General features: G+C 38.8%; 1 protein-coding gene across 2 annotated transcripts in view; it reads left to right on the top strand.

Annotated features, from left to right (window-relative positions):
- The window catches only part of LOC133136793 (CMP-N-acetylneuraminate-beta-galactosamide-alpha-2,3-sialyltransferase 1-like), a 29,640-nt gene extending 4,722 nt beyond the window's left edge, over positions 1-24,918 (top strand). For both annotated transcript variants that reach the window (XM_061254526.1, XM_061254528.1), the window contains exons 2-7: positions 13,589-14,504; positions 15,260-15,453; positions 20,131-20,310; positions 22,479-22,524; positions 22,663-22,782; positions 23,449-24,918. In XM_061254526.1, coding sequence (XP_061110510.1) covers positions 14,205-14,504; positions 15,260-15,453; positions 20,131-20,310; positions 22,479-22,524; positions 22,663-22,782; positions 23,449-23,622 — 1,014 coding nt within the window. In that variant the 5' untranslated portion in view covers positions 13,589-14,204 and the 3' untranslated portion in view covers positions 23,623-24,918. The remainder of the gene's footprint in view (positions 1-13,588; positions 14,505-15,259; positions 15,454-20,130; positions 20,311-22,478; positions 22,525-22,662; positions 22,783-23,448) is intronic.
- Positions 24,919-25,970: the final 1,052 nt, after the last annotated feature.

The following is a 25,970-nucleotide window of genomic DNA, read 5'->3' as shown; positions in this document are numbered from 1 at the left end:
TTCCTTTTTGCAGTCCCTCCACAGACCTGTTATGTTGCTTAACATTGGCTGTGGATATGGGCAATAAAATGTATGCTCAAGAAAATTCCACACACAGTATTTTTGAACTTCAGAAAAACAGGAGAAAAAAAGTTGGAAGTTGTACAGTCCACCAGCTGAGATGTACAGCCATATGGCCAGCAGACATGCACAGCTAGTCCATTCTTCCAGTTGGCTGTAGGAGTCATACAGTGAATCCCTGTTGAACAAAGCCCACCCTCCCTGGAAAACGCAGGGGCAAAATGTGTGTCACAGTCAATGCGGTCAGAATTTCACACCTGACCATGGGGCACTATACACAGGATTTTATTTAGCTTGACAAGCAATCCAGGAGTTTTGTGTATCTTCTTAAGTTTGAAGCCATTGTTTGACTCAGACTTTTTTTTAATTCAGCCTCTGCTCCTCACTGTACCCTTGTAAAAATGGCTTCATTCCAAATCATTTTAAATTCAGTGTGTATCTGAGAATTTTCCTGTTGTCTTAACTTTCGGATGGACTTGTTGCATTCACATTCTCCTTTCCCTCATCCTTCCCCCAACATATTGTTGCCTTTGCGTTTCGAAAGACTTGATTATCATTGTCAGAAAAACATTTTCCAGGGTAGAAACATTTCCCGATATGGGAATAAACCAGATTCATTCATTAATGCAGCAGATGATTACTATTGTCCCCTCCTGTACTAGAGTGCAGATTTCCAGTCACTAAGATATAAAAAATGTGTCTTTTTAAGAGAGCATTGGGAAAAAACCTGTCGGAGCAGCATATGGCTTGGATAAAGTCTAAAACTTACAAGATGATTCAGTGTTTACAGATTCAACCACTCATACCAATAAAAAGTCGTATTACCAAAACAAAAAAACATTACTGTCCAAATCTGGGATGCTGTAACTTCTGTGCCAAGCTATTACTGTAAGTTTGGCTATGTTCTTGAAATATGAATTTTCACTTTGTAAATTTCTGTGGTTAATATTATCACTACATTGTTGAGCAGTGGTCAGCAGTGTTGAAGCTCCTCTGTATCAGTGGTGGTTGTTCAAGGTGGTGCTCCAATAACATTCCTTATGGCGGTTGAAAAATGAATCAACTCAGAAGAACCCTCTAAAAAGAGATGCAATGTTAACACGCTATGTTATGCACACTGTATTCCTAATATGAAGCAGAAAAGCATGAATAGTGAATGGTCAGCTTGCAAAATTATCACATTTTACACAGATAAAGGATGTAATAGCAGTTACACAAATATTGCGTACTTAAATCTGTTGCGTTGTTTCTCCCTTAAGAAATATTTTAGGCTGAAATGCTGCTGGCTTAATATAAGCAACGTTTGTATGAGATGATGCAACAAATACTTGGCAGAGCTAATTATTATACAATGTTCATATTTTTCCAATGAATGTATTAGAAACTATCCAAGTGAATACATACACTCAGTGAGCACTTTATTAGGTATTTATTAGACTTATTTTATATTATTTGTTCTACTGGTGAAGCCTATCCACTTAGAGATATAATACGTTGTGTGTTCAGAGATGCTCTTCTGCATACCACTGTTCTATGTGTAGTTATTTATGTTACTGTCACCTTCCTGTCAGCTTTGACCAGTCTGGCCATTCTCCTCTGACCTCTCTCATTAACAAGGCCCGCTCTCTGCGCCTGCTGGATTTCTTTTAGTTTTTTGCACCATTCCTTGCAAACTCTAGCGACCATTGTGCGTGAAAATCCCAGGAGATCAGCAGTTTCTGAGATACTCAAACCACCCTGTCTGCCACCAACAATCATTGGTCAAAGCACTTAGATCACTTACATCCCATTCTGATGGTTGATGTGTTAACTGTGGCTTCCGACCCGTATCTACATGATTGTTTGCATTGCACTGCTGCCACACAATTGGCTGATTAGATAATCGCATGAATCAGTAGATGTAATAAAGTTCAAGTGTTCCTAATAAAGTACTTGGTGAGTGTACATGTGACTATATTTGACTGTTAGTGATACATTGTTAATCCCTAGTCTGTCACTTTTCTTGGTATGGGCCCTCATTTAAAATTCTGTGGTTTGTCAAACCACAGATTAAGGATATTTTCACATTTTGAGGAACATTTTATTTTCAGCGAAAAAGATAACATTATGGTGTCGACAAAAAGATTGCAGATTTGAACTAGGTTATATTACATTATAGGTTGATGATGTAGAGGAAAAAGTCTGTCATTTAACTGCCTAAAATTGAAGCTAAACTTCTAAATGGCCTTACCATGACACTGATGACAAGCTGATGAACCATCTGGACATTTTGTTGTTGCCTCTTTTTCTGTGCCAAACAAAACATAGAGGGGATACTGCTCGATTTGGTGGTGGCATGATGACCTTGTTTACATCTATTAGTTGTTTCACAGCTTCCACATTAACAATAGACTTTTGTTTGAACTTGTCAAATACTAAATGGGGAGCTTTGTATTTACAATGATATTCAGAGCAGAACTTTGGGAAAGAACATCCCGAATTCAGAAGCCTTTTGTTTTTCTTAATTAATTCTCTGTTGGAGCAACTGCTATGATCACTGCAAATTTCTGCTCTATAATTGCAATTCTAGTATGAGAATAGCTTAAAATGAAGAGCGGTGTCCAAATCACTGTAATGAGTTGGAGGTTTTTATATGATGAACATGAGAATTTCTTGTTTAAATGGATTAATAAATTGAATTACAGAAATTAAGTCAAATTGGGTTCAGTCCGCAGTACAATTGGTATTTCGTAAAGCTAATTTTTCATACTGATGCCAGAAGAATTGACCTAAAGACAGACTGAAATGGGCTGAGAAGCTGAATAGGCTGCATTTGTTTGTTTAGGTTACGGGTTTCCAGGGAACACCCCACTCTACAGGGAAGTAGTAATGAATGGTTACATTTCTGCATTGTGCCAGTTTGACTGTTACAGGTCACTCCACAGTGGTAGATTAATGTTTCATGTAAATAACATTCCACAATATTAGTTTGTTATTTATGTACATTCATTTAATTTCATTTTGAAGGAAACTCATATGAAAATATCTTTGAATTTATTTTACGTGAATGAAGCAGACACAATTATAAGCAATACTACTGGGGCTAATGTCAAAGATAATTAAAGTATAGCGTGGTTGAGCAGTGGCATGGTAGAGATCAACAGAAACCTTCAGTCATCAAGAGATTAATAAAAATGCCTTTAATGGAGAAAATAAAGCAGTCCCCTTCCCTATTTTCATTCTGGTGAGAATGCTTTGATAAAGTATTTTTTGTTATGCTGTTGGTACTTCACAACAAGTTACTTCAAACATTACTTCAAGTTACTCTGTTGTTATGGACTGTTTGTTTTTTTAAGAATGATTACCTTGGATTACTCTAGTTTTTAACAAGGAACAGAAAAAAGCTGAGTCATGCAACATTACCTACAAGCATACATAATTGCACACAAGCAAAAAGCATGTATAGGGGAAAGACTTTTTGGTCTATTCTGAGCACTATAATCTGTTATTTGTTTTCTGACAATTATATCTGATTAAATGAGAACTTGACTGAATGAGAACTTGAAACACGTCTCTCCAGGTGTCAAACAATCCATCCATCCATTATCTAACATGCTTATTTCTGGTTAGGGTCACAGGGCTACAGGTAGGGCTAGAGCCTATCCCAGCATGCATTGCGTGAGAGCAAGGTTCATTTTAGCCTATTCTGCATATTTTTGGACTGTGGGAGGAAGAGTATGTAGAGGAAACCCACATAGATATGGGGAGAACATCCAACTCCACACAGAAAGGCCCTGCTCAGGACTTAAACTTGGGAACTTATTGCTGTGAGGGAACTGTGATCCTCAGGTCCAAGACTAACATACACTATACAAAAATGACAGTTCCCATTCATATATATATATTCATACTTTTTTAAAGTAATTTTATTCAAGGAAAGAACTTCGGATAGATACTTGTTGAAATAAAAAAGTCTTCATCAAATACTGAAATCACATTTTTGTCATGAGAAATCTGTATATGCACTCAGCTTGTGGCTGTATTAAGATGTGACGAGCATCAGAGCCTTAAATTTATGTCATGTTAAACTAATCTAAATTGAACCAATTAAAAGGTAGGTTATCAGTATTGTACACTGAGATAAGATTATGACTATAGAAACGTGTGATGAAGAGAAGCTTAAACAATTTATATGATGGATACATTTCTTCATTGCTTAAATTTGAGGAAGATATATGTTGTTTACTTCATAATCATTGCTTCATAGTCACAATGCCAATGTTACATTGTCCTAGGTTATGGCTGCAATTAGGATTTGCATTGTACTCTGGCCTCTGGTGGGTAGGGTAGTTCAAAGGAAGAACTATCAACAAATATTGACTGTCTTTCGTAACTACTAGACAAAGTTTCCTAAGGGTACGCATGTATACTGTGTTTGCGCAGTTAACTGTGTTATAAAGAAGGAGCTTTCCCACATATTTATATAGCTGTCAGCTCCACCAGTGTCAATAGGGGGAAGGATCTCTCAATGTGGCGTACAGTATGTTGAAACCATGCAGCTTGCTCAAGTTTCCAAAGAAAATGTTTGTTTTATTCAATGAATAGAATTCTGAACACCAAGCACATCAAAGTAAAGCCAGAGGCATGACTGATCATGCCAAAATCTCACCAAAGTGCTGCTTCATTTGTTTTGCCTCAAGTGTCAAGCTCCATCTGAACTACATGAACTAGTCTCTGCGTCATTGGTGTCTGAAACAGTAAAAGATAAGACATTTGAAAGGGGACTAGACCAGCACACATGCAAACAAAGAGACATATTGAGGGACAGAAAGACCAACCCTTTCAACATGAGGAAATTACACAATGAGAAAGGCCAGCCCTTTCAACATAAGTAAACTATAAGTAAAAGCAATCAACCAAAAAGAGCACAAAAAGCATACAATGCTTGTTGCAGTTAGAGGAAAAAGGGAGAAACTGCCCCAGTACTCCCCTGATTGAACACAGATGATGCTGAATGCCATAAGATCCCCCATGGCCTCATCAGATTTGAGTTTTAAGGGCTGTCATTCATGGGAAAGGCACTTAGAGGGGGAGAGAGACAGACAGAAAGAGAAAGGCTCCCCTTACACGGACATACAAAGACTGTATGTTCCACATTCTCCTATAATTCTTATCTGAATGTACTTATGGGAAATACAGTATGTGTCAATATGGCATCCCAAAGAGGCCTTATACCAGTGCTTCTTAAACTATGAGTCAGAACCCAAAACGGGTTACTGGAGTGTATGAGGTGGGTCCTAGAATGAGTGTAGCCGACAGGGCTATGCTAGCATGTGTATTTGAAGGGTCCCTGAAAGGTATTACATTTCTAATTTTGGACCGGATACTAAGAGTATTGCTAATTTGGGTCCCTACTCCCAATATGAAAAGGTTTAAGAACCATTACCTTATACAATGTGCAACAGCCTCCCCCCTCCAAAAAAACTCAAAATAAACTATGATGAACATGGGACCCAAACAACATGTCCACAGCTTCTGCCCATGTATGTAATATGAAATGGTATTGCCAATAGAGCTTTTACACATCATATCATTGAGCACATTGAGAATACTTGGGACTACACATTTTATAGTGAAAATAAGATGAGGTACAATTAATTAAACACTGGAGCAGGTCCTGTTCTCAAAATGAAAACTATTATGTTGTGATCAGAGTGGCATCTTTAAAGCAACATACAATTTTTAAAAGTTCATACTGTGCTCACAAGAGTTCAACAATGGCTATTTAACCTGGGCTAATGTAAAACTGTATTATGTTTTTGTGCTGTATTTTCTTCTGGAAATAGTAACCAGCTTTGATGACTATACCCATGGTTTGGTTTCAGTGATGTTTCATTTCAGACAGATGACTCGTGATGGTATCAGTACAAAAGACCCTTACAGTGTGACCCGGTCAATGCTCTGGAGCAGGTTAATGATTGTGTGATTTCCGCTGAGCTATCCTAGTATCCCAGTCGGAGAAGGACCTCCGGAATCATTGGTGCGACATAGCCTGCTCCCTCACATCTCAGATTCTAACGCGAGCGCAGGGTCTGACTTTCCAATCTGGAATTCTGTTTTAGTTTCAGCGCTGGGCTCCATCAGGCTGGTGACAAACATCCTAGCAACAAGCCTGATTTCACCTGTCTCCGTTTTCACTTTTGGGTGTTTTGGTATGTTCCACAGTTCCACACAGTATACTACTGTATCATGTTCCCATAAAACAAAGATGAGGCAAATGGAGCTCTTAAATTTGATGTAGCTGGCGTCATTTGACATTCCTCAAAACTCCCACAGACAACTAGATGTGTGCAATGTATTGTGATTTAAAACCCTTGTCACTACCTCAGCAGTTTGGTCATTGTTTCCTCTCTGAGAAAATATAGCTGTTTAATTACTCATTTCTATGGGATTTATCTGTAGCATGTATTGCTGTTAACAATTCAAATAATAATCTTATGAGATTTGAATGCATGATGTTGAATGATTTGGCAGGTTTAGACTCAGTAAGGTTAACGTTGACATTCATTCTTAGTGAGGGCTGGAATATGGTGCAGGCCAGAGCTGTATTTAGTGAAAGGCAAGCAAACACCCTTGTTTAATGTCCCCCATCCCTCAAATGAATGTTCTCCCTTGTAGGACAAACTGTGAGCACAGCCACTGATATTACCACATTTTTTACCATCATGGGCAATTTTATTACACTTCAGATGATTGTATTACTTTTCAGTACATAAGCACACCATGAACAAATATTACTGTGTTATTATTAATAGCATCGTTGTGAAAGAATAAACTATAAATCCTTAGTGCCGTTGAATATCTTGCTTCTAATAAGATGCCCCTTATTGGGAAATCCACAATATTTCTGAATCAGCATATCAGCAAAAAAAATTACCTCCCTATTAGATGAAACCAACAGGAGTGGAGTGCGTGCAAAAGCGTTTGATGTCTTCCTTTGGCCATTAGCAAGTGAGCGAGTCCTCTCTTATAGAGCTCACAGGCTTCATGTAGCTGTGCCTACAGAGTAACCCCCATCCCCATCACACAGACGCGCACACACACACACACACACACACACACACACACACACACACACACACACACACTCTCTCCCTCATATGCCCACATGACGACACCAGCTAGTTATTCCCCAGCAGTCCTATCATTCTTACCAATGAAGAGGACTGTGGAAATTCTTAAAGGGGTACTGTAGGGGTAGCGGACAAACTCTCAGTCAGCATTACCACCTTCCCACCTTCCCCCTGTATCATTCAGTATACCATTTCTTTTCTTTACAAGCACCTTATTGTGGAGGTATAATTCTGTAATTGTGGAACCTGGAAATGCACTATTGTTGGCCTCTCACTGAGTCGGATTGCTTTGATTTTCCTTGTCCCTCTCCCGTCTCCACCTCTTGCTGGCCTCCTCTAGCAATGTTTGAAGTAGCTGTCGCTGGGCAGATATGTTAGTTCCGACACGTTTTCAGCAGCTTGGGCAGCCAGAAGGTAGGGGTCAACACTACCCAGCCTCAGTGAATGCTGAATCTGATGAATAATTTTGCTGACTCTGTTGTTATCTTTTATCTTATTTTAGCAAAGCTGAATTGTGCTTTATGTTTCTTTTCTTATTTTTTCATTATTATTATTATCAGGGGCTTACTTTGGAAGATTATTTCCCTTCAAGATTCATTCACAAGTCTGAGGGTGTGTGAAATCTTCAACTGTAAAGCTCTTGAAATGGTAATGCAATTTAACAACCCAGAATATACTGTAGGTGTAACCAGCAATTGGACTGCTGGCAAAGGGGGTTATACATTAACCACTTCAAACCCCACTTTATAACCCAAACCTATAGAAAGTATATGGACCTTGTGTGATATTTATGTTTCCCAGGATTAAATATGCCACTGTAATAACTGTAATGGTCAAGCAAACGAAAACACATGATTCTGACATAACTGGTCGATAATTGTTATGTACACAATTTAATAAAATAGACTTTGAGATTATGTCAGGCATATAATGGTTACAATCACAAACTCTCCAGTGCTCTTCAGTGTTATTCTTCTTTTTTTTTGGTCTGCCATCTATTTTGGCATAGATCCACTCTGGGTATGCTGAAATGTCATGCAAGCTCTTTATGTTAGTAAAGAAGGCATTTTAACAGCAGATAAGGAAATTGAGGAAAAACATGTGTTCTGGTAATACAAATGATAGTAGTTTTTCTCATAGGAGACAGAGAAGTTCAACATTCACATCATCTACCTTTGAGCTACATTGACCAATAGTCTCCATTATAATTCCAGGATGCTTATCACATTTACACAGCCAGGATTGCAAATACCAGAGATGTGGTGAAACATACACTATTTCTAGCTTTCATCATTGAATTCCATTCCTTAACTTCATAAGAAGTATTTCAGGAGCAACCCACAACATAGTTTATGCTTTTATTCTTCTCACTTTCTTCTTTGCTGACCACACTGTTTGCAGCACAAAGGTATTGAGGGCAAACTTTGTGAGGTCAGTTTGTGGTGGCCTCAGAGAATTACACTTCTGTAAGCCACTGAGGAGGTAAAATCTCAAGTTGAATACTGTCACACTTACCCCCTAGATGGCAAAGCAAAACTTAACATGGTACCACTCCTTTCCATGAGACCGCATACCTCTATACACTCAGGAACCACTTTATTATGTAGATCTATACCGAGTGTATAAATGTGTGTTCATGAAACAATATTGTTGCTTATTTCTTGCTTATATATTTGTATTGGTATTGAGTACTGAATATTGTGGTATGTGGGTTATACAATAATTACTTTACACCATCAAAAGAATATGTTGGTCATATTAGTGCTTGATGTATGAAAATATAAAATACTAGCTGAGAAGAAAAAAACAAAAACAATGTTAATTAAATTTGAACTTTAATATACTTCTCATTTCTCTGTTGGTTTGTCCAACAAGGGCAAGTTAGTTGCACTGTAACCAGCCATATTTGTATGTTTATCACAGCATTTGGAGTCTGGGCCAAACATGCCCCAAATGCATATCACACCTGTGACTTGAGACTTGTTCTCATCAAGGTTCAGTTGTGGCTGTGCTGTAGCAGCCAGATTCAAACAGGTTCCTTGCCGCCATTCCATGGTGGTATGTATATCAACTTAAGTGTTAGTGAGGGCCAGCACTGGGCCATCAGTGACTTGCTACTTGGGGAGGAAAGTAAAATGGTAGCCACAAGAAGCTGCTGTAGGTTGGTAAGCTTGGTAGAGTTCTGCTGTGGAAAAGAGGGGGTTAACCGGATCTTTCTTATGAAGTTTCTGTTTATGTAATGTAAACAGTTGCATAATACACAGCCTCTCTCAAATGGGGTTGTGCTTCCTTCCTGTAATTTTGTGCCAGTAGGATCCACAAGGCCACAAAATACACAAATGTAGTAGCCCTCCTGTCCCATCCCACAGGTATCCTGTGAGATGGTTAACTGTCAGTGGTCAGTGTTAGCTTGGTAAACTGTGCCATCTAGCAATTTTGTAGGCTAATTTCATATAGCACCAGACTTCAAGTGAACAGGCAATCAGTTGGCTTAATCCTAGTTATCTACTAGGGTAAATACATCTCCCCAAAATAGAAACCCTGCATATTCTGCCTGGTGACACATCAACAAGACATTGGAATGTGGAAAATCATATGCATTGTACATTCTCCCTCAGGATTCTGTCCCATCTCTTTACCCTGTGTAGGACACCCCTCCATCCCACTGTAAAAATGGGCCAAATGGGAAGGGCCAGCAAATTGAAGGGTACCTTATAAAGTAATGAAAGGGTGCTTTAAAATGCTCAGGCCTACAGAGGTTTGAGAGGTAAGTTTGCCAACAGGATGCTGGGGATTGTGTAGCTTTTCTTTTTTTCTTTCTTTTTTAAAAAAAGGGGTGAAAGAAATCCTTTGAGAATAAAATCCAATCAGTTGCAGTTACTTCACTCTGTAAAGTTGATGACTTTAGCTAAGCCCTGGATTGAAAAAATAAAGAAAGAAATCTTGCCACCTCGCTCTTCTCTCCTCTGACTGGGGGGAAGTTTCGCACAGATGCCACATTGTCAGGGTGAGGGGAACTTTGATCAGTGTACGGCTGCCAAGCAACCAGCAGGGTGAGGTCAGGGGGGCCGAGATGAGCGTCGAAGGGTTGTCAAGTACAGGAGGGCACCATCTGTGTGCAGAGATGTCCTGTACTCGTTGTCACCCTCCGGGGCCTTTACCAAGCACTCCGGAGCTGAACAAACCATTATAAAAATTTTAAGTGACCGCCGTCTTTATGCGTGGCTGCTGAACAGTTTGTCACCACACATGGTGGGCGAGCATTATTGGTCATTTTGGTAAGGCATGTGAAAATGCCAGTGCCGGTGTTAGGCTTTAACTGAAAATCTATGTTCATTATTTTTTAAAAGACGTTGTGTCATAATCGACAGTGCCAGCTCTGAACAAGCGGCATACTCATTACTGTAATTTGAAAGTTAGAGAAAGTTTCTGGATCTGTTGTGACCACATTTTATGAAGCTGCATCCTGTGGGCCAGGAGGTAGTTTCAATACCATCTGCCATTTATGAAATCATCTACAGTGTTGAAATAAAAAAATGTGAGGAGCAGTTATGAAAGTATACAAGAGGGCAATCAACTTTGTGTGCATTGGGAAAATAACAACATACCCTGTTGCTATAGTGCGTGCTTGACTGTGGTGTTCAGCTGTTCAGGAGTATGTACAGCTGCTTGCAGTGTGGAGGAACATTCTAGGCATTAAATTGACTGTAGAAATGACAGTAAAACAAGGTAAATGAGAAACGTTATCGCTTTATTAATTTATCACCTCTCACCACACCACAATGTTCCAAATATTTCAGAAGTGCACAATAAAGTTTCCTCTGAGTGGTCTAATAAACTACATCAAATACACCCCTGCCCCCTTTTACTCACAACTCTCCCATAAACCTCCTCCTGTTCATGCTCAAATCATAAAATAAATGGTCAGAAATGTACATTGACAGAACTTGATTCATTTCACCAAGCCATCCATGAAGATACATTGTTTCCTATCCCTGCTGATAATTCCAGCTAAGACAAGCAGGGATTCTTAGCTGGTTTAAGATGGTTTAAGCAGGGCCCGACATAAGCACTGGCCCGGTGGCCCAATAATATGTTCACAACCCCCAGGCCAACTGATAAAGACTTTAACTGGGCCGATGCGCCAGTAGGAGCCACAAGGCCACAAAATACACAAATGTAGTAGCCCTCCTGTCCCATCCCACAGGTATCCTGTGATATGGTTAACTGTCAGTGGTCAATGTTAGCTTGGTAAACAGTGCCACCTAGCAATTTTGTAGGCTAATTTAATATAGCAACAGACTAGTGAACAGGCAATCAATTGGCTTAATCCTAGTTATCTACTAGGGTAAATACATCTCCCCAAAATAGAAGACCTGCATTTTCTGCCTGGTGACACAGCAACAAGCCTACAGATGAGGAAATGGAGCAGGATCTCAATGAACTCCATTACATTATGTAATGTACAGTGGCAACAAATGTTTGTTAAAGATAAGCAGAAGTGGAAGCTATAGCAACCCTAGCTTCTGCGATATGACATATACACGAGTGAAACATTTTTGAAGGGTAGGGAATTTTTGAAGGGAAGGGAGTCGATTTGACTGACATCAAATGGGGAGGTGGATGTCAAAATACAGCTTAAACCAGCTTGACCAGCTAAGGCTGATTTAAGATTTTCTGCAGGGATATAATGTTACGTAAGGGGCCAATGTTTCCTGTTCCACATGTTACTGGTGGTTACTGTAAGGAAGTGCCAAATTATCTGGCAGCTTTGGATCTGGATTATGGCTAATACATGGAAATTTTTATAGGCATTATGTAGGAATGATTACTCCATTCTACTACTTTAAGAATCTTAAGTTGCTGGGACAGGTAGTTGTAGGTGGGATGAAGTAAGTTGATCCATTACAAAGGCAGGACAACTGGAAGAGTATGAAGTTAGAGCTGTGAAACTAGTATGAGTACCTATCTTGGATACCAGCTAGGCAAAAACGGGCAGACACAGCACTGTAGGAATCTGTAGGAATAAATCTTCAACTTTATTACAGTTATGCTTCTAGTGTGCATGGCACTACAATGTCTGACATGGTTATATATAATGTAGTGAAGTTCAGAAGCGTGATTGTGAACTTGTGAAGAACCTATGCACTTGTAAATCGCTTTGGATTAAAAGCGTCTGCCAAATGACAAAAATGTAAATGTAAATGAGTATTTGGACTGCTACAGAAGATGACATCACCCCTTAGATACTTGTTTCTTAGCAAATCTTATTCCTGGTTGTGCATTGTATGAGGTTAGGACTGAAGTGGACTTACACTCATTAGTGTTGCTGGGCTGTCAGAGATGAACATTGACATCACTGATTCTGATTGCCAGGTTGCTCTTAAAAGTCCTTAATGCATTAAATGAATGAGCAATGGGCACATTAAGTGACCAGGAAGTTGGGTGCCAGAAAGATGTTCAATTGACTGCCAGTGGGTTTGTTTATTTAACCAGTCTAAGCACTTGAGAAATTGAGCACTGTTGAGCACTGAGGCAAATATGGTATTTTTGTTGGCCGACATAAAGGAAGCATGGTTATTATCAGAGCATAATCTTGTCATTATTTTATCTCAGTCTCAAAGAGTCAACCCCTATTCATTTTGTTTAGAGAGCTTGAAGGTGTGACTGTGTATGCCAGTACATTTTTATGATGCCACAGATATTGAAGTCAAAATAAACTTGAATTGCAAGTCCTGACTCAGAATTAAAAATAAAATGTAATATATTGCCAACATAAAATGTGGACAATTCCTCAAAATGTGAAATGTTTATGAACATATACATATGAAATGTTGATTAAATTACAAATAAGTTTAATCAAAAGTGGGTTGTGAAAAAAGTGTTGTGAAAACTTGCATTGTAAAATTGAATGTTATCTTCGCAATCAAAAAGTATGCCTTTTGTGCACACATTAGTGCAGTAATTGTTTACATTCTGGGTATTTTATTTCAATTCTAGTGTATTTTTCCAATTGACCCACACCATTTTTAATGTGGTGAAGTATATTACATACTTAAGAAAATACCTTTCCATAGTATCTCCTAAAGCAGTGCTGTTACATTTCCAGAGGCTGTACATATGATTCGTTTTGTTCACAGTTTTCAACATAAATGCCAGTTTTTATATGATGCCAGTACTTCTTTCCTTGAGAGTTGCAGTCTCAGGTTGCATGTGCTACAGGAATGAGTTCCAGCTGGAAGTAAAATAAATAATTATTTGTTTTTTGTTAGTCATTTTTGTTAATAATCTGTTAGTGTTTGGATGTGCTCCAAATTGAGAGGAATTAACTCCGTTGGGGAATTTTACAGGTCCATCACTGTTACTCAACCATAGAAATGCTGAGCGTAATCAATCCTCCTTTGTTTTCTTTCTAGGTGGGTGATTTTAAGCAGAGCGACAGATTTACCACCCCTTGACCTCATTAAGTCAGAAAGAAGAAAGCAAGACCCCTCCCACCCCACATCTGCTTGACAGGAAGAGATGAAACAGAGATCGTTAACCTCCAAGGAATCCCATTTCTGATAAAGAAAAGAGGACAGATATTCAGCACATTGGAAAGAAATCACACTCTTGACTGCCCGTGACAGATATATATATATTTTTAAAGATTAACAGTTTGGTACAACAGGATAGCAAATATTTTTCTAACGAACTATCAAAGGTGCTGTTGATTGAGGCTGCCTCACAGCTTGTGCTTGCACTTCAAATGGTCACATTGTTCACTCCTTTCAGACGATTATATTTTGTAATCTACAACTCTGCAATTACATTCCATACTTGCAATTTGCCATGCAGAAAACCCTAAATTGTAAACTGCATGTGTTTGCCTTTGAGTGCATCTGAGAACTGTTATAAAATTATGACATTCCCTGCCTTAATATGTCATGCACTTTTCTGATGCAATCCTTTCAAACCTCCGTCTCAAGTCAAACCCTCCATTGAGGAAGCTTTCCCTCTTATTTAACACGTTGCGGTCTCTAAACGCTTATAATGTACAAAATGATGGTCCTCAAGCATCCGAAAAGCAGGATTTTCACTGTGCTGTTCTGCATCATTACCATCACCACTTTTTTATTCAGCTACAACTACAGTGGCCCACCGTCATACTTTTTCAAATTTGCCTTCCGGCTGTCGGACAACTCTGTTTCCAAGGCACTGTGTGCCTGTAGCCAGTGCATCTCTGTAGAGGACGAAGACCCCTGGTTAATGGAACACTTTAACCAGTCGATGACGCCACTCATGTCGAAGAAGAACAGCATGCTTTCTGAAGACACCTATAAGTGGTGGCAGGTAAGGTCCTACCAATGGATTCCTACCAATGAAAAATTATTCCTACCCAAATGAAAAGTTTCTTCCCAAAAAGAACAAGGGGTATAATTCAAATTTTAGCCATCGTTGAAAATTTTACATTGCTCATTAGAGGTGACACGCTTATCATTTTCTAAAGCAAAAATTCATTAGGAATGCAAAACACATCTTGAAAAAAAATTCTTTCAATTTCAAAACAGCATATTATGGAGTACAGATATAACTACCCGCAGGACTACAAGCTCCAATATATAACCCCTTTGGTTGTTACTAAGATAATTTTGAACATGACTTCAATGAATAAAACCAGCTGAGAGTAATCTAAAGGTATAATGATCAAAAGGATGGTTTTGTAGTGTTTAACTATTGCCATGTCCAACTGGAGAAAAAAGCCAAATTACAGTAAGGTTAGCCCTGACACTTTTTATTTGATAGGTAATATCTTAGATGTGAAATACCAAACTTGATGCTGATTGCACCTGTGCCCTAGGTCCCTTCAGAACCCAAACTTAGATAAGCTTTCATGTGGTTTTTGAAAGAGTGAGGCAAGGCATTTAATTTAGAAAATGAGGTACCGGCCATCTGTCACAGCAAGAATGCACTACCTATCAGTTCCTCCTGGGCAAAAGCCACCCCAGTTTGTCTGTAAGGTCTCCTATTAGTCACACATCCTGTCCTCCAGAGAGCTCTGTGACATCTGTCTAACTGCTGCTATGGCAACTTTGCTGTGTCACCAGTGGATCCAGTCTGAGAAGCACCCAGCCAACTACAAAGAGGTGGTGCAGCGATTATTCCAGGTCATCCCTGGTGAGGAGCACTACATGGACTCAGGGCCCAATCGTTGCAGGACTTGCGCTGTTGTAGGAAATTCTGGGAACCTCAAAGGATCCAACTATGGAGCCCTAATCGACTCCAATGACTACATCATAAGGTGACTGACTCAGCCTAAACTAACCTAGGGTTGTTTCAAATGCGAAGTCCTGATTGTGTTCATGCAATGTATGTTCTCATCAAGTTTGCTTGAAAGTCTGCACTTCCAAGAACAAGTTCCCATACTTAAAAAGAAATACATTTCATATTGCAATGCAACTACATGTAAAATGTATTGTGAAATATATTGAAAATGTATTTCCATTGCATTTTGAAATACATCTGGAATAGTATTTAGAAACATATTTGATAAATACATTGAAAATACATTTATCATACATTTCACATACATTGGAAATTGATTTCTGAATGTATGAAACCTATCTTTACACAATTTGACATGCATCAGAAATGCATATTAAAATGTGAAATGTATTTATTTTCCATATGGGATGCGATTGAGCTTTAATATGGTTCGTGGTATAGTTTACTCCCAATTGTTGACAAATTCTAGCGCCAGCAACAATGTAGCCATTCAGTTTTGATCAACAGAAGTTAATACTGGCTCAAAGTTAGCCGTATTGAAAATAAACTAAAATAAACATTTTCGTTTCCACTTCACTGCAACTCAAACACGATAAAATTAAGGCATTTTAACACGTATTTCATACGTATTTAACACTTTCATTCCTTGACATTTTTTGTCTCATTTATTGGTATAAAAAGATGAAATCTGAAAAAAATAAACTCAATGCAGCTCCAAAACCACTGCATGAATTTGACATTTGACACCTTCATCAGAACTGAAACACTACAAGGTACACACCCAAAAAAACACCTTGCACACAAGTTAACCCAATTAGTTATTCAGAACATCAAGTTGTACAGATTGCCTGCAAAAGGACATGAACGTATATGGTAATAATTATAAAACAAAGCTGGCTCGGTAACAAGTTGCAAGAACTTCAGAAATAATTTCAAAATAATGCAGTTATCCTGTGTGTGAAGGAGTAGACTTCTCTGTAGATAGAATATGCATGTCTCTTTCCTGCAAATACAGCTTTATATATTTTTGAGATCTGGTCATTCTAAAAACCTTTGGTTGCATTTGTGTGCAATAATGTAATGTTGTTCATCCCGCTCCTCAATGCATAGATTATTTAGTCTATGATTTTATTTAGTCATACCTGTTTGTATATAGAAGTGGTACAAACTATTTGTGCGTTTTATTTTCTTGGGTGGAAATGAGTGTTGTTAGGGCACAAGCCATCCCAAATTTTTCCCCATTCCGCTTGACTGCACTTACACTCCAGCAGGCCACTTCTCTGAGATTATCTGGTGTAAAACATCCCGTGGCAGCTATATCCATCACATTTAAATGATAGTGTTTGTGCACTAGCTGTGGACAGACTAGTATCACTTACCTGTGATGTTGGAAATGGGAGCTGAACATGCAGCATTCCTTCATCATCTTAGGGGAATGAGGACAGTCCGTCTCACCTGCACATTCACTTTTTATTTTTTAGTGCACGTGACAGTTGGAGGGCGGGATTCCTCTGGGAATTGAGACCCCGTCAGAATGTTCCTTCTGTCTTGGCTAAGTGTTAGGATGGGACACTGCACGCTTGCTCTCATAGGCTGTGTGTCCACCAAGTTTCTTTTTCGCAGTAGGCTGAGGTGGATGGTGGAAGTACTGAGGCCTGCTTGTAATTTTTCATAGCGAGGTGTTTCTTTTTCCACTTTATTCAAAACTCAGTGTTTTCGTTCTCGTCATAGTTTAGTGTCAGTTATTGTACATTTTGCACTAAGGTTATACTCCTTCGGTACCCAGGGATGTAAGTGGGAGGTCATTGTGGAGGGTTGTGCAGTTAGGTTACTTCCGCATGGTTCTCTTGGCGGAGATGCTTATGCGTTTCCTTCTGTTTTATGTGTAACACTAGGTTAAATACGCAAGTTTGGAGTGTCACTTCTCCCAGTGGGAGCGTTGTGGGTCTCTGATGGCCCAGAGATCTTTGTGCCTGTTTGTGTGTGCACTTCCTCTTGGGTCTCGTAAGGCATTTTGTTGTTGTGTAAGTATTAATACGTCTTTGCTGTTGGTTTGACTTTTCAGTGGGTTTGAATGCGCGGTGTTTGGAGCTCGCCCCTCTCGTTGGAGAGCTCTGTGACTCTCGGTGGCGTCTCATGTGTTTGTCTAATTCCCTCATAAGTCTCCTGTACTGTCAATGGAGCCGAGAAGGAGTGAATCTGTTTCCTAGCTTTTAGAAAGTCAAGTAGCGTACATGTGTGGTTGAGAGCCTCACAAACTCCTGATAGTTGGGGTTCTGTATCTGAAGACTCCCATCGCTGTTCATGTGCACATGTATAAATAATCCTGTTTCATTAGTTGGAGTAGAGTGTTAATGTTTTTCGTGTATGTTAGGATGAGGGTTAGTGTTCCTGCTTTGTCAGTGGAATTTGAGACAGGATCTTGTTTGTCTTTCACTATCTCTTTGCTTTCTGATCTTAGGTGGGCTATAATGCAGTTGGGAGCCTACATAGTGTTCTCCGTTGCATTGTTGCATTACGTTGGCCATAAGACGTTCTACTCATCTCATCTTACGGCCAACATAATCAGTAGGACGTGAGGCTTTTTTTTCATGCTGTATGTTGTTTCCTCGCTCGATTCATTCAGATTAGATTTCTCAACCGTTTGAATTGGTTGTTCTATTGATTGGTAGTGCCGGGGAGTTATCTATTCCCTTTATTGTTTTCCCCTTCCTCCTCTGGGGTGTATCCCTTGTCTCTAGGGATGCCCCCCAGAAAATATTAGTGGTTAACTTTTAGAATCCAGCTCGGTCACATTTGGTCCTCCAACCCTGCTCCCGTACAGAACTTTGTGGCTGTTCCGCCATCTTTTCCATGAATATTCTCGCAGTATGAGTGTGGAAAACAAGGAGTAGCTACATGTTTCAACAATTTTGAATAACGTTGATTGAAATGTGCACAAATAAAGAGTAATTTCTGGTCAGGACAGGTCAGGACCGATATTTTCTGCCTCCTCGATTTTGAGCTTTAGGCTGTGTATGTGCAATGGAACTTTATATTTGTATGTAACTGGTGATAGCCTGCTTCACTCATTGAGATTTTAAGCTCCTCGTGCATGGACCAGATCTGGACAGTTAATCCTGCTTCAGTCTGGACTTTAATATGCTTGCCTTCTTTCTGTAATATACGTATGTATTCCTCTGGATATACTGATAATGTCTATAATGATCTGGCGCATTCAAAGTGAGATGTAATGTCTATAATGAAACTCACTACATTCAAAGTGAGATATAACCCTGGTCACCAGCCCCCTCCCCCTTAATCTTGAGCAAGCATTTCCAGAGCTAAGAACACTTATTGCATAATACATGTTTGTCATACTCATGAGAAGGCACACATTTGAAAAGGGGCTAAATGGCCTGTTCTAAATATATGATAAGAATCAAACACAATGCAGGGTGAGTCATTTCTGGGTCTTCTGAGAGAATGACGTCGACACATACTGGTTTTCCTACAATGGCATTCCTCCTGCACAATAGCGAGTGTTTATGAACACATTGCTACAAGCCTGACTATCTTAACCTGTCATTAAGGATTTACTGTATTCTCCCTTTTTCAACTTACTGGCCGTTCCCTGGCTATTGAATGTAAAAAACATGTCAGCTAAAAGTCACATGGTCCCATGTCAATCATCAACCCAAACATAAATCCAGGTCCAGCTATTAACACACAGTAGCTGGGATTCAGTCAATATGAAAAATCTATCTAAAATTGTTTTTTGATTGATGTCCAATTCCCACCCTAATTTGGAATTTCCTTGCTGCTGCATTCATGCAGTGCACTGCCGATTCTGGAACGTGGATCCATGGTTCTCTGAAACACACAATGCCACCAGTATGGTTCTTTTCACATTACATTCCACAGCCAAGCTTACATAGTGCATTTGCTCAGAGGAAGACATTTCATGTGCACCAGAACAGTGCTGTAACCCTATTTGTCCTTAACTATGTCCAGCAATTAAAAGAAAATGTTGGAAAGTCCAGTGGTCATAGTCCTGCTATGTATTCTTCCACCCATTAACAATGCCTACTGAATTCAGTAATTAGTTCTACCTCCTGGCTGAAGAATTGTGCTAATTAGCAAATCCAGGCGATTGGAACAAAATACTGGAGAGGACAATTATACAAAACTAACTCACCAAGCTGAACTCGTAGAAAAACTACAAAGCTCGCATTTATTTGTAGGTCAAGGACAAATGTTAATTTTTCACACCATTCTCTGTTAACTCTAGAGACTGTTGTACAAGAAATTCCCAGGAGCAGTTTCTGAGCAACGCCAAACCATCTGGCACCAACAGTCTTTCCACAGTAAAAGTCACTTGGATCACATTTCTTTCCCATTATGATGTTTGGTCTAATGCTGTCTGCTTGTTTTTATGCATCGAGTTTCTGCCACATGATTGGCTGATTAGATACTTGCATTAACCAGCTGGGGTTCAGGTCTACCTAATAGTGTTATTTGTCCCATCACGTTAGTACTGCTTTACAGACACCATAATGAAGTTTCTTTGTGATCTAGCAAACTTGGGCCATATTGTAAATGTGGCCATTGTGAGTGTATTGTCAAATATCAATGTCTAATATCAATGTTAATTAATGTTAATACGAGTATCAATCAATCAGTTCGGTAAAAGCAATATATCTTGTCTCTGCAGAATGAACAAAGCTCCCACTTCAGGCTATGAAAAGGATGTAGGGAGAAGAACCACCCATCATGTCATGTACCCAGAAAGTGCTAAAAACCTGCAAAACGACACACACCTGGTGCTGATACCCTTCAAGATTTTGGATCTACAGTGGATCATTAGTGCTTTAACCACAGGAACTATTAAATAGTAGGTGGCCATGGGCAGCATTGGGGATGCATATGAGTTCAACATTGATATTATAAACTGTATCCAGTTCAGAGCAACAGGAACTGTCAAAATCAGCTGTGGTCCTCACCCACCCTGAAATTGTGCTTTGTCCAATATTTGTTTTCTGATTAAAAAGAATAATCTGTTTCAACATTATGCTGTGAATTTAAAGGCATACTATGCAGATTATTTTTAGCTTTGCTGTGGTCCTGCGTTTATCACTAGTCTCTGTCTTTAGCCCTGCCCACTCACCTTTTTTTTTTCAATTACTGTCTGCAGTGAAAAACGATCCCAGGGTTGGCTCTTCACCTCTGCCATTGCAGTAGATAGCTAGCTACCTACATCCTGAATCCTGAAATCTGATCCCACCCCACAGGCTCTGTAGTCACACCCACCCCTCAAGCACACCGAAAAAAGTGCCACGCCCAGAACCGCCCCGATGACATGACATAAATAGAATAACAAATAGTAAAAGAGCGTGAATTAGGCAAAGGTGCACAAACACAGAGATTTCCAGTGCATTATAGACATGCCTTAGCATGGTTATTTTATCATATTTTCAATGTAAAAAGCCTGCATAGTATGCCGTTAATGTTTGGTACAATAGGTCATTTTGGACTCCTAACGGTCCAGAGAGGAATGACAGCAACAAACACCCTCAAACCACTGTTTATCCTTCACACAGTCTATGAATATAATGTGTAATATAAAGCGTTATTATACAGTTCAGTGTTCTCGTGCACTGTTTTGGAAAGCTAACAGTGACAAACATGGCAGAGCCTGCTGTCTTTTCGTAGTGTTCTAGTAAGAAAATCTTTCAACAGGTGACTTTATGAAATGTTACTTTATAATGCTACACAACACTATTCTAAATAAATATTTTATATTTTTAAAGTTTTCTTTTTGAAGTTTTCACTTTAGCTAACTAACTACATTATGAGCAAGCAATTTATTTGGCTATGTAACTAGCTGGCTATATAACTAAGATATGATAGTCTACCACAAACAATGCAACTGTAACTTGAGTCATATAAAGGTTTACTGAAACACGCATGATTGAAGATAAAAGGAACTATTACTTATTATCCAAGCAAAGAATGCATATCTAGTTATAAAACAATACCAGTTTGTTATTGGTAGCAACAAGCAAATGAGCTATTAGTTAGCTTGCCGAATTTACAAATATACATTGCTACCAATAGAAAATTGGTATTGGTATTTGCTTGGATAATACGCAATAGTATACAGAGTTTCAGTGATCGGTTGTCTGGAGTGCAATTTGGGCAACTACACAGGAACAATCAGAATAAGACCCCACACCATTGGCTGTGGCAATTAGAACCAATATTCAACCAATGAGTTTGAATTATTCTACAGCTGTGCAATGTTTTGGTACAGTGACAGCCCGACAAATGAACACTTTGAAACCCGAATTTAAGGAGTATAAACACAGGCAGAAGTTGAGTCAACATGTCAGTGAGGAAGGGATAGGAAGGGATTTACAATGGTGTTGTAACAATGTTAAAACACAAAAATCTTTCCTACTGTACCGTTAAATTTGTCAGGCAAAGTTATGGACAAAGAGAAAGAAAACAGACACCTATATTTGCTCCGATATTGGTTCAGTATTGCCATGGATGCTCTTAATTTTCCTGCCCTGGGTTAGTTTGCTCTTTGATCCTGTGGATAGTCACCCCCCTTTCAGTGACAATGAAAGCAGAGGTTTTAAGTGGTGGCTCAGTGGAAACTCTCTGCTTATTTTCAATTTCCAGTTGCTGCTACAGCTTGAAGCGAATAAGAGCCCAGCTTGCTGTGGCAAGAATTGAGCCCCTTTTTACCCATGAGAGCACATGTTTATTGGCGCTAGATAAAGTGTGCTGCACTGTTATACTCCACGCATGAAAAAATCTTATTGCTTTTAGAAACTCTTCCTCTCTCACACACACTCTCAGGGCATACCTCTTGATCATTAGTCTTCACCCAGCAAAATCAGAACACATTGATCATTACCCAGTGATCACGTGTGTTCTGTAATTTATGATGGCAGGCAGCCAAATGTCAGACTGTGATATCACTGATTTTCCCAAGGGCTAACATTTCATTATGTGCCACCCGGAAGGCTAATGACATGTCTCTGTTTTCAACAGCACCTATATGCCGGTGATGGCCAAGATAAAAGCAAACAAGAATAAGGTAAGAGAGAGAGTCTTTGTCACAATTTGTCACAAGATGGTTTTGTGCGTGTGGGTGTTTATGCCCAAGTGTGTGAATGTGCATGTAGTATGTCTCTTGCTCTATTTCGGTGACGTTTATGACTTTCTTTTGACACAGGTGTTAATATACAGCCCCACTTTCTTCAAGTACGTCTATGATTCCTGGCTTGAAGGACATGGGAGATATCCCTCCACTGGTTTTTTAACCTTGATGTTTGCCATTCACATATGTGATGAGGTAAGCGCATATTATGAATATTTAACATTCTTTTTATCTCAGTTGCTTGGATAAAGTCAGAGAAACTAGTCAAAGCATGAAGCCCAAAAAAATAAAGCCAAAGCAAAGTGCATCAATTTTCATTGCTGGATCCAATGGAAGATTGAGCTGGCATATACTGCCATCTAATGTTGGTAAAATTATATGATATGGTTTTTGTATGCATGATGAGCAACTGGTAGAATTTTTGCAACATCAAATTTCATTGACCATTAATTGCTTATAAATCTTATTAACGTGTTGTTGGGACCACAGATGTGGTGTTTACACAGTGCTTCTGATTTAATACTCTTCTTTTGGATTCATTTTCAAGTGCTTATACAATTTCTTGTTCAGTAGATTTTTGTGTTTTGCTTACAGTACTGAGCAAATGGCAAGCCTTGATGGGCATTTATATGCATCTGTATGACTGTTCTTTTAATTTGTTTTACGAATAACAATCAAATCTAGTTAATCTTCCACTCCATGAACATGTATGTGCGTATAGAACAATAATTATATTCTTTATGATAATAAGATTACTACCAATAACAACCAAAGGGTGTCATTTGTAAGTGACTGGAATTTCATGTAATGAATCTACTCAGTTTACCATCAAACTTTCCTTGTATTTCCTCTCGGTCCTAGGTGAATGTTTACGGATTTGGGGCAGACAAGGGAGGAAACTGGCATCACTACTGGGAAAATAACCTCATGGGAGGTGCCTTCCGCCACACTGGGGTGCATGATGGTGACTACGAGTACAACATCACCTTGCTGCTGGCCAGTAAAAACAAAATCAAAATTTTCAAAGGGAGATGACGGCTCAGTACCTGGAAACTGCAGTTGGCCTGTGAAATGAACACAGCCTCCGAACGGCCTTAACATGCTTTTGGCAAGGAAATACCAAAGGGCCAGGTCAAACTGCCCCCCAAAATCATTGTGGTACATAAGAACCAATGGCAAATGTAAAGCAGTATTACATTTAGCCAAAGAAACACTTTTTTACGCAAAATTTAAAAATGAATTATTTTTACGTAGCTGAGAGACTATTGGTGGATTTACCCTATTCCTAGAGCATCACAAAGCCACTTGCGCCAGATAGCTTAGACAAGTTGTATATCTGTGTGACAGTAGTGGGGGAATGTTGGCAGAACTGAGTGATAATGTATGCATCTCATTTCCATGGCAACATGAGTGTTAATGCTCATTGTTTTTCTCCTCCATATACTGTAGGTATGTTACTTATGACAGATGGCAATGTTTTTATTTTCTATGCCAATGTTTTCAATGAACTGTTGTTGCCACATGTAGTAAGTGACTTGGAAATCAAGAAATGTTCTATCGATAACAATTGAAAAGTTATAAAGAACATTCAAAATTAATATAGAATTTTTGCCTTTATGATCTGAGTAAACATGGTGAATGATCTGAATTGCTATTCGGTGCATTTCCTGCATTGTATCATTTAATGAGGCTTGAAGGACATTCTGATATGCACAACAATATGCAGGATTGTAACTAACAAGGAAATTCTGCAAGGGTGTGCAAGTTCCATTAGCTCATCCATTTCTCCTGAATGCTATCATGATCAAAAGCCTGCACTAGATTTTTAAGCACATCCCTCTTAAAAAATGGAATATTTTGCCACTGTGATTATAGGAATGACAGGACCCCATGGAGTGACTAGAACTTTTGGCTTGTTTCTCTTTTCAATCCGGGGATCAGAGTTCACTGAAATAGAGTTTACTGCCCATGTGGCTCACATGATTACAGTCACTGTCAAATCTGCTGTTGTGAACACAGCCTGGAAATAAAGCAGTAATGGATATCTTTGTGTGAGAGGAATGGAGCCCAATGCATGAGCTCCTGTGTCTCCTCATCTTCAGAAAGGGTCTGACTGTGAGGCCTACAGTATGTCTCTTTATGTGAAGTGCCTTATCAATAAAATTCCTAATGTGTAATGTTTGGGATTTGGTGGATAGGGGTTATGTGCCTTTTTAAACTTTATCTTATATTTCTATGATTGTTATTGATTTTTATATTTTATCAAAAATGTATTTTATTTGTTTGTTGAATACAAAGATCTAATTAGATCATTAAATCTTTATGAAGTGACTTTGTGTCATCATTATATTTTGGTGTTGATTAGGAACATCAATTTGATCTTCACCCATAAATACAAAAATAGATTTGTTTCTAGTTTTTTGTTACTAACTTTTTCCAGATTGATGTAATATCATGCTGTTTCTTATACTTTTTTTCTTAATGTCAAAATTCCTGAGAATCACCACAATTCCCGTTATTGGTACATCATAGGTACATAATTCAGGATTGGATAAATTAAGCATACATTTTAGGATAAATCTGGGACTTGCTGTGTCATAAGCATTTTCCAGCTCACGTCAAATAGGTAATGAGAATATTTAATGGCAGTGTCATATGTTCATATTGGGAGAAACCCAGTACCCTAGTGCTTAATTTGCGCATTTTGAGTGAAAAATTCTTGAGAAATTTCATTCTTATAAGTAGGGCCAGGTTATGCATGTCCTTACCATGACAAATTGATTTTTATTCTTTCATGTAAGATAATTTAAGGCTTTCCTCAACTCATGACTGAAAATTAAGTCCAAGGTCTAGTCTGAGTAGCTTGGAGCTGTAGCTTTATTCAATTTTAATTGAGTCGGGATCAATCAATCAGGATTTTATATCATATTCAACCCAAAAATGTTTTAAAGGTAATGATTGGCAAAAGTCAAAATAATTCACAGAAGCACCTAGAACATTATCTTGACCTATGCACTGACAAGGCTTCCAACACACAATGCATTAATACCTGCTATGGGTACTGTAACTATGATGATCTACTTAAAACAACATGCACAACTGGGCAGGCTGCTGAGGATTCTATAAAATATTATCTTTGAATTAACAACCAAATAGATTATTTTCAGAGGAACACAGGAGTTGATTAATTTCTAAGAATCAATTATCTAAGTATTTTGTTGCTATATGCACTTAAAATGTACTAATGTGTCTTGTTACTTTCTAGTAATCCATGCTACGTAAAAGAAACTGCATGTGGTGAATCTTCTGTAGGGTTGCGTGAGCATATATAGCTTTTTCTTTCCAGCTTGCCAGGATTTGGGGAGCGCCTTCGCAAGATCATG

This window comes from Conger conger, chromosome 9 (genome assembly GCF_963514075.1).
Source record: "Conger conger chromosome 9, fConCon1.1, whole genome shotgun sequence".
Lineage (NCBI taxonomy): Eukaryota > Metazoa > Chordata > Actinopteri > Anguilliformes > Congridae > Conger > Conger conger.
This window is presented reverse-complemented; position numbering and strand designations above follow the sequence as displayed.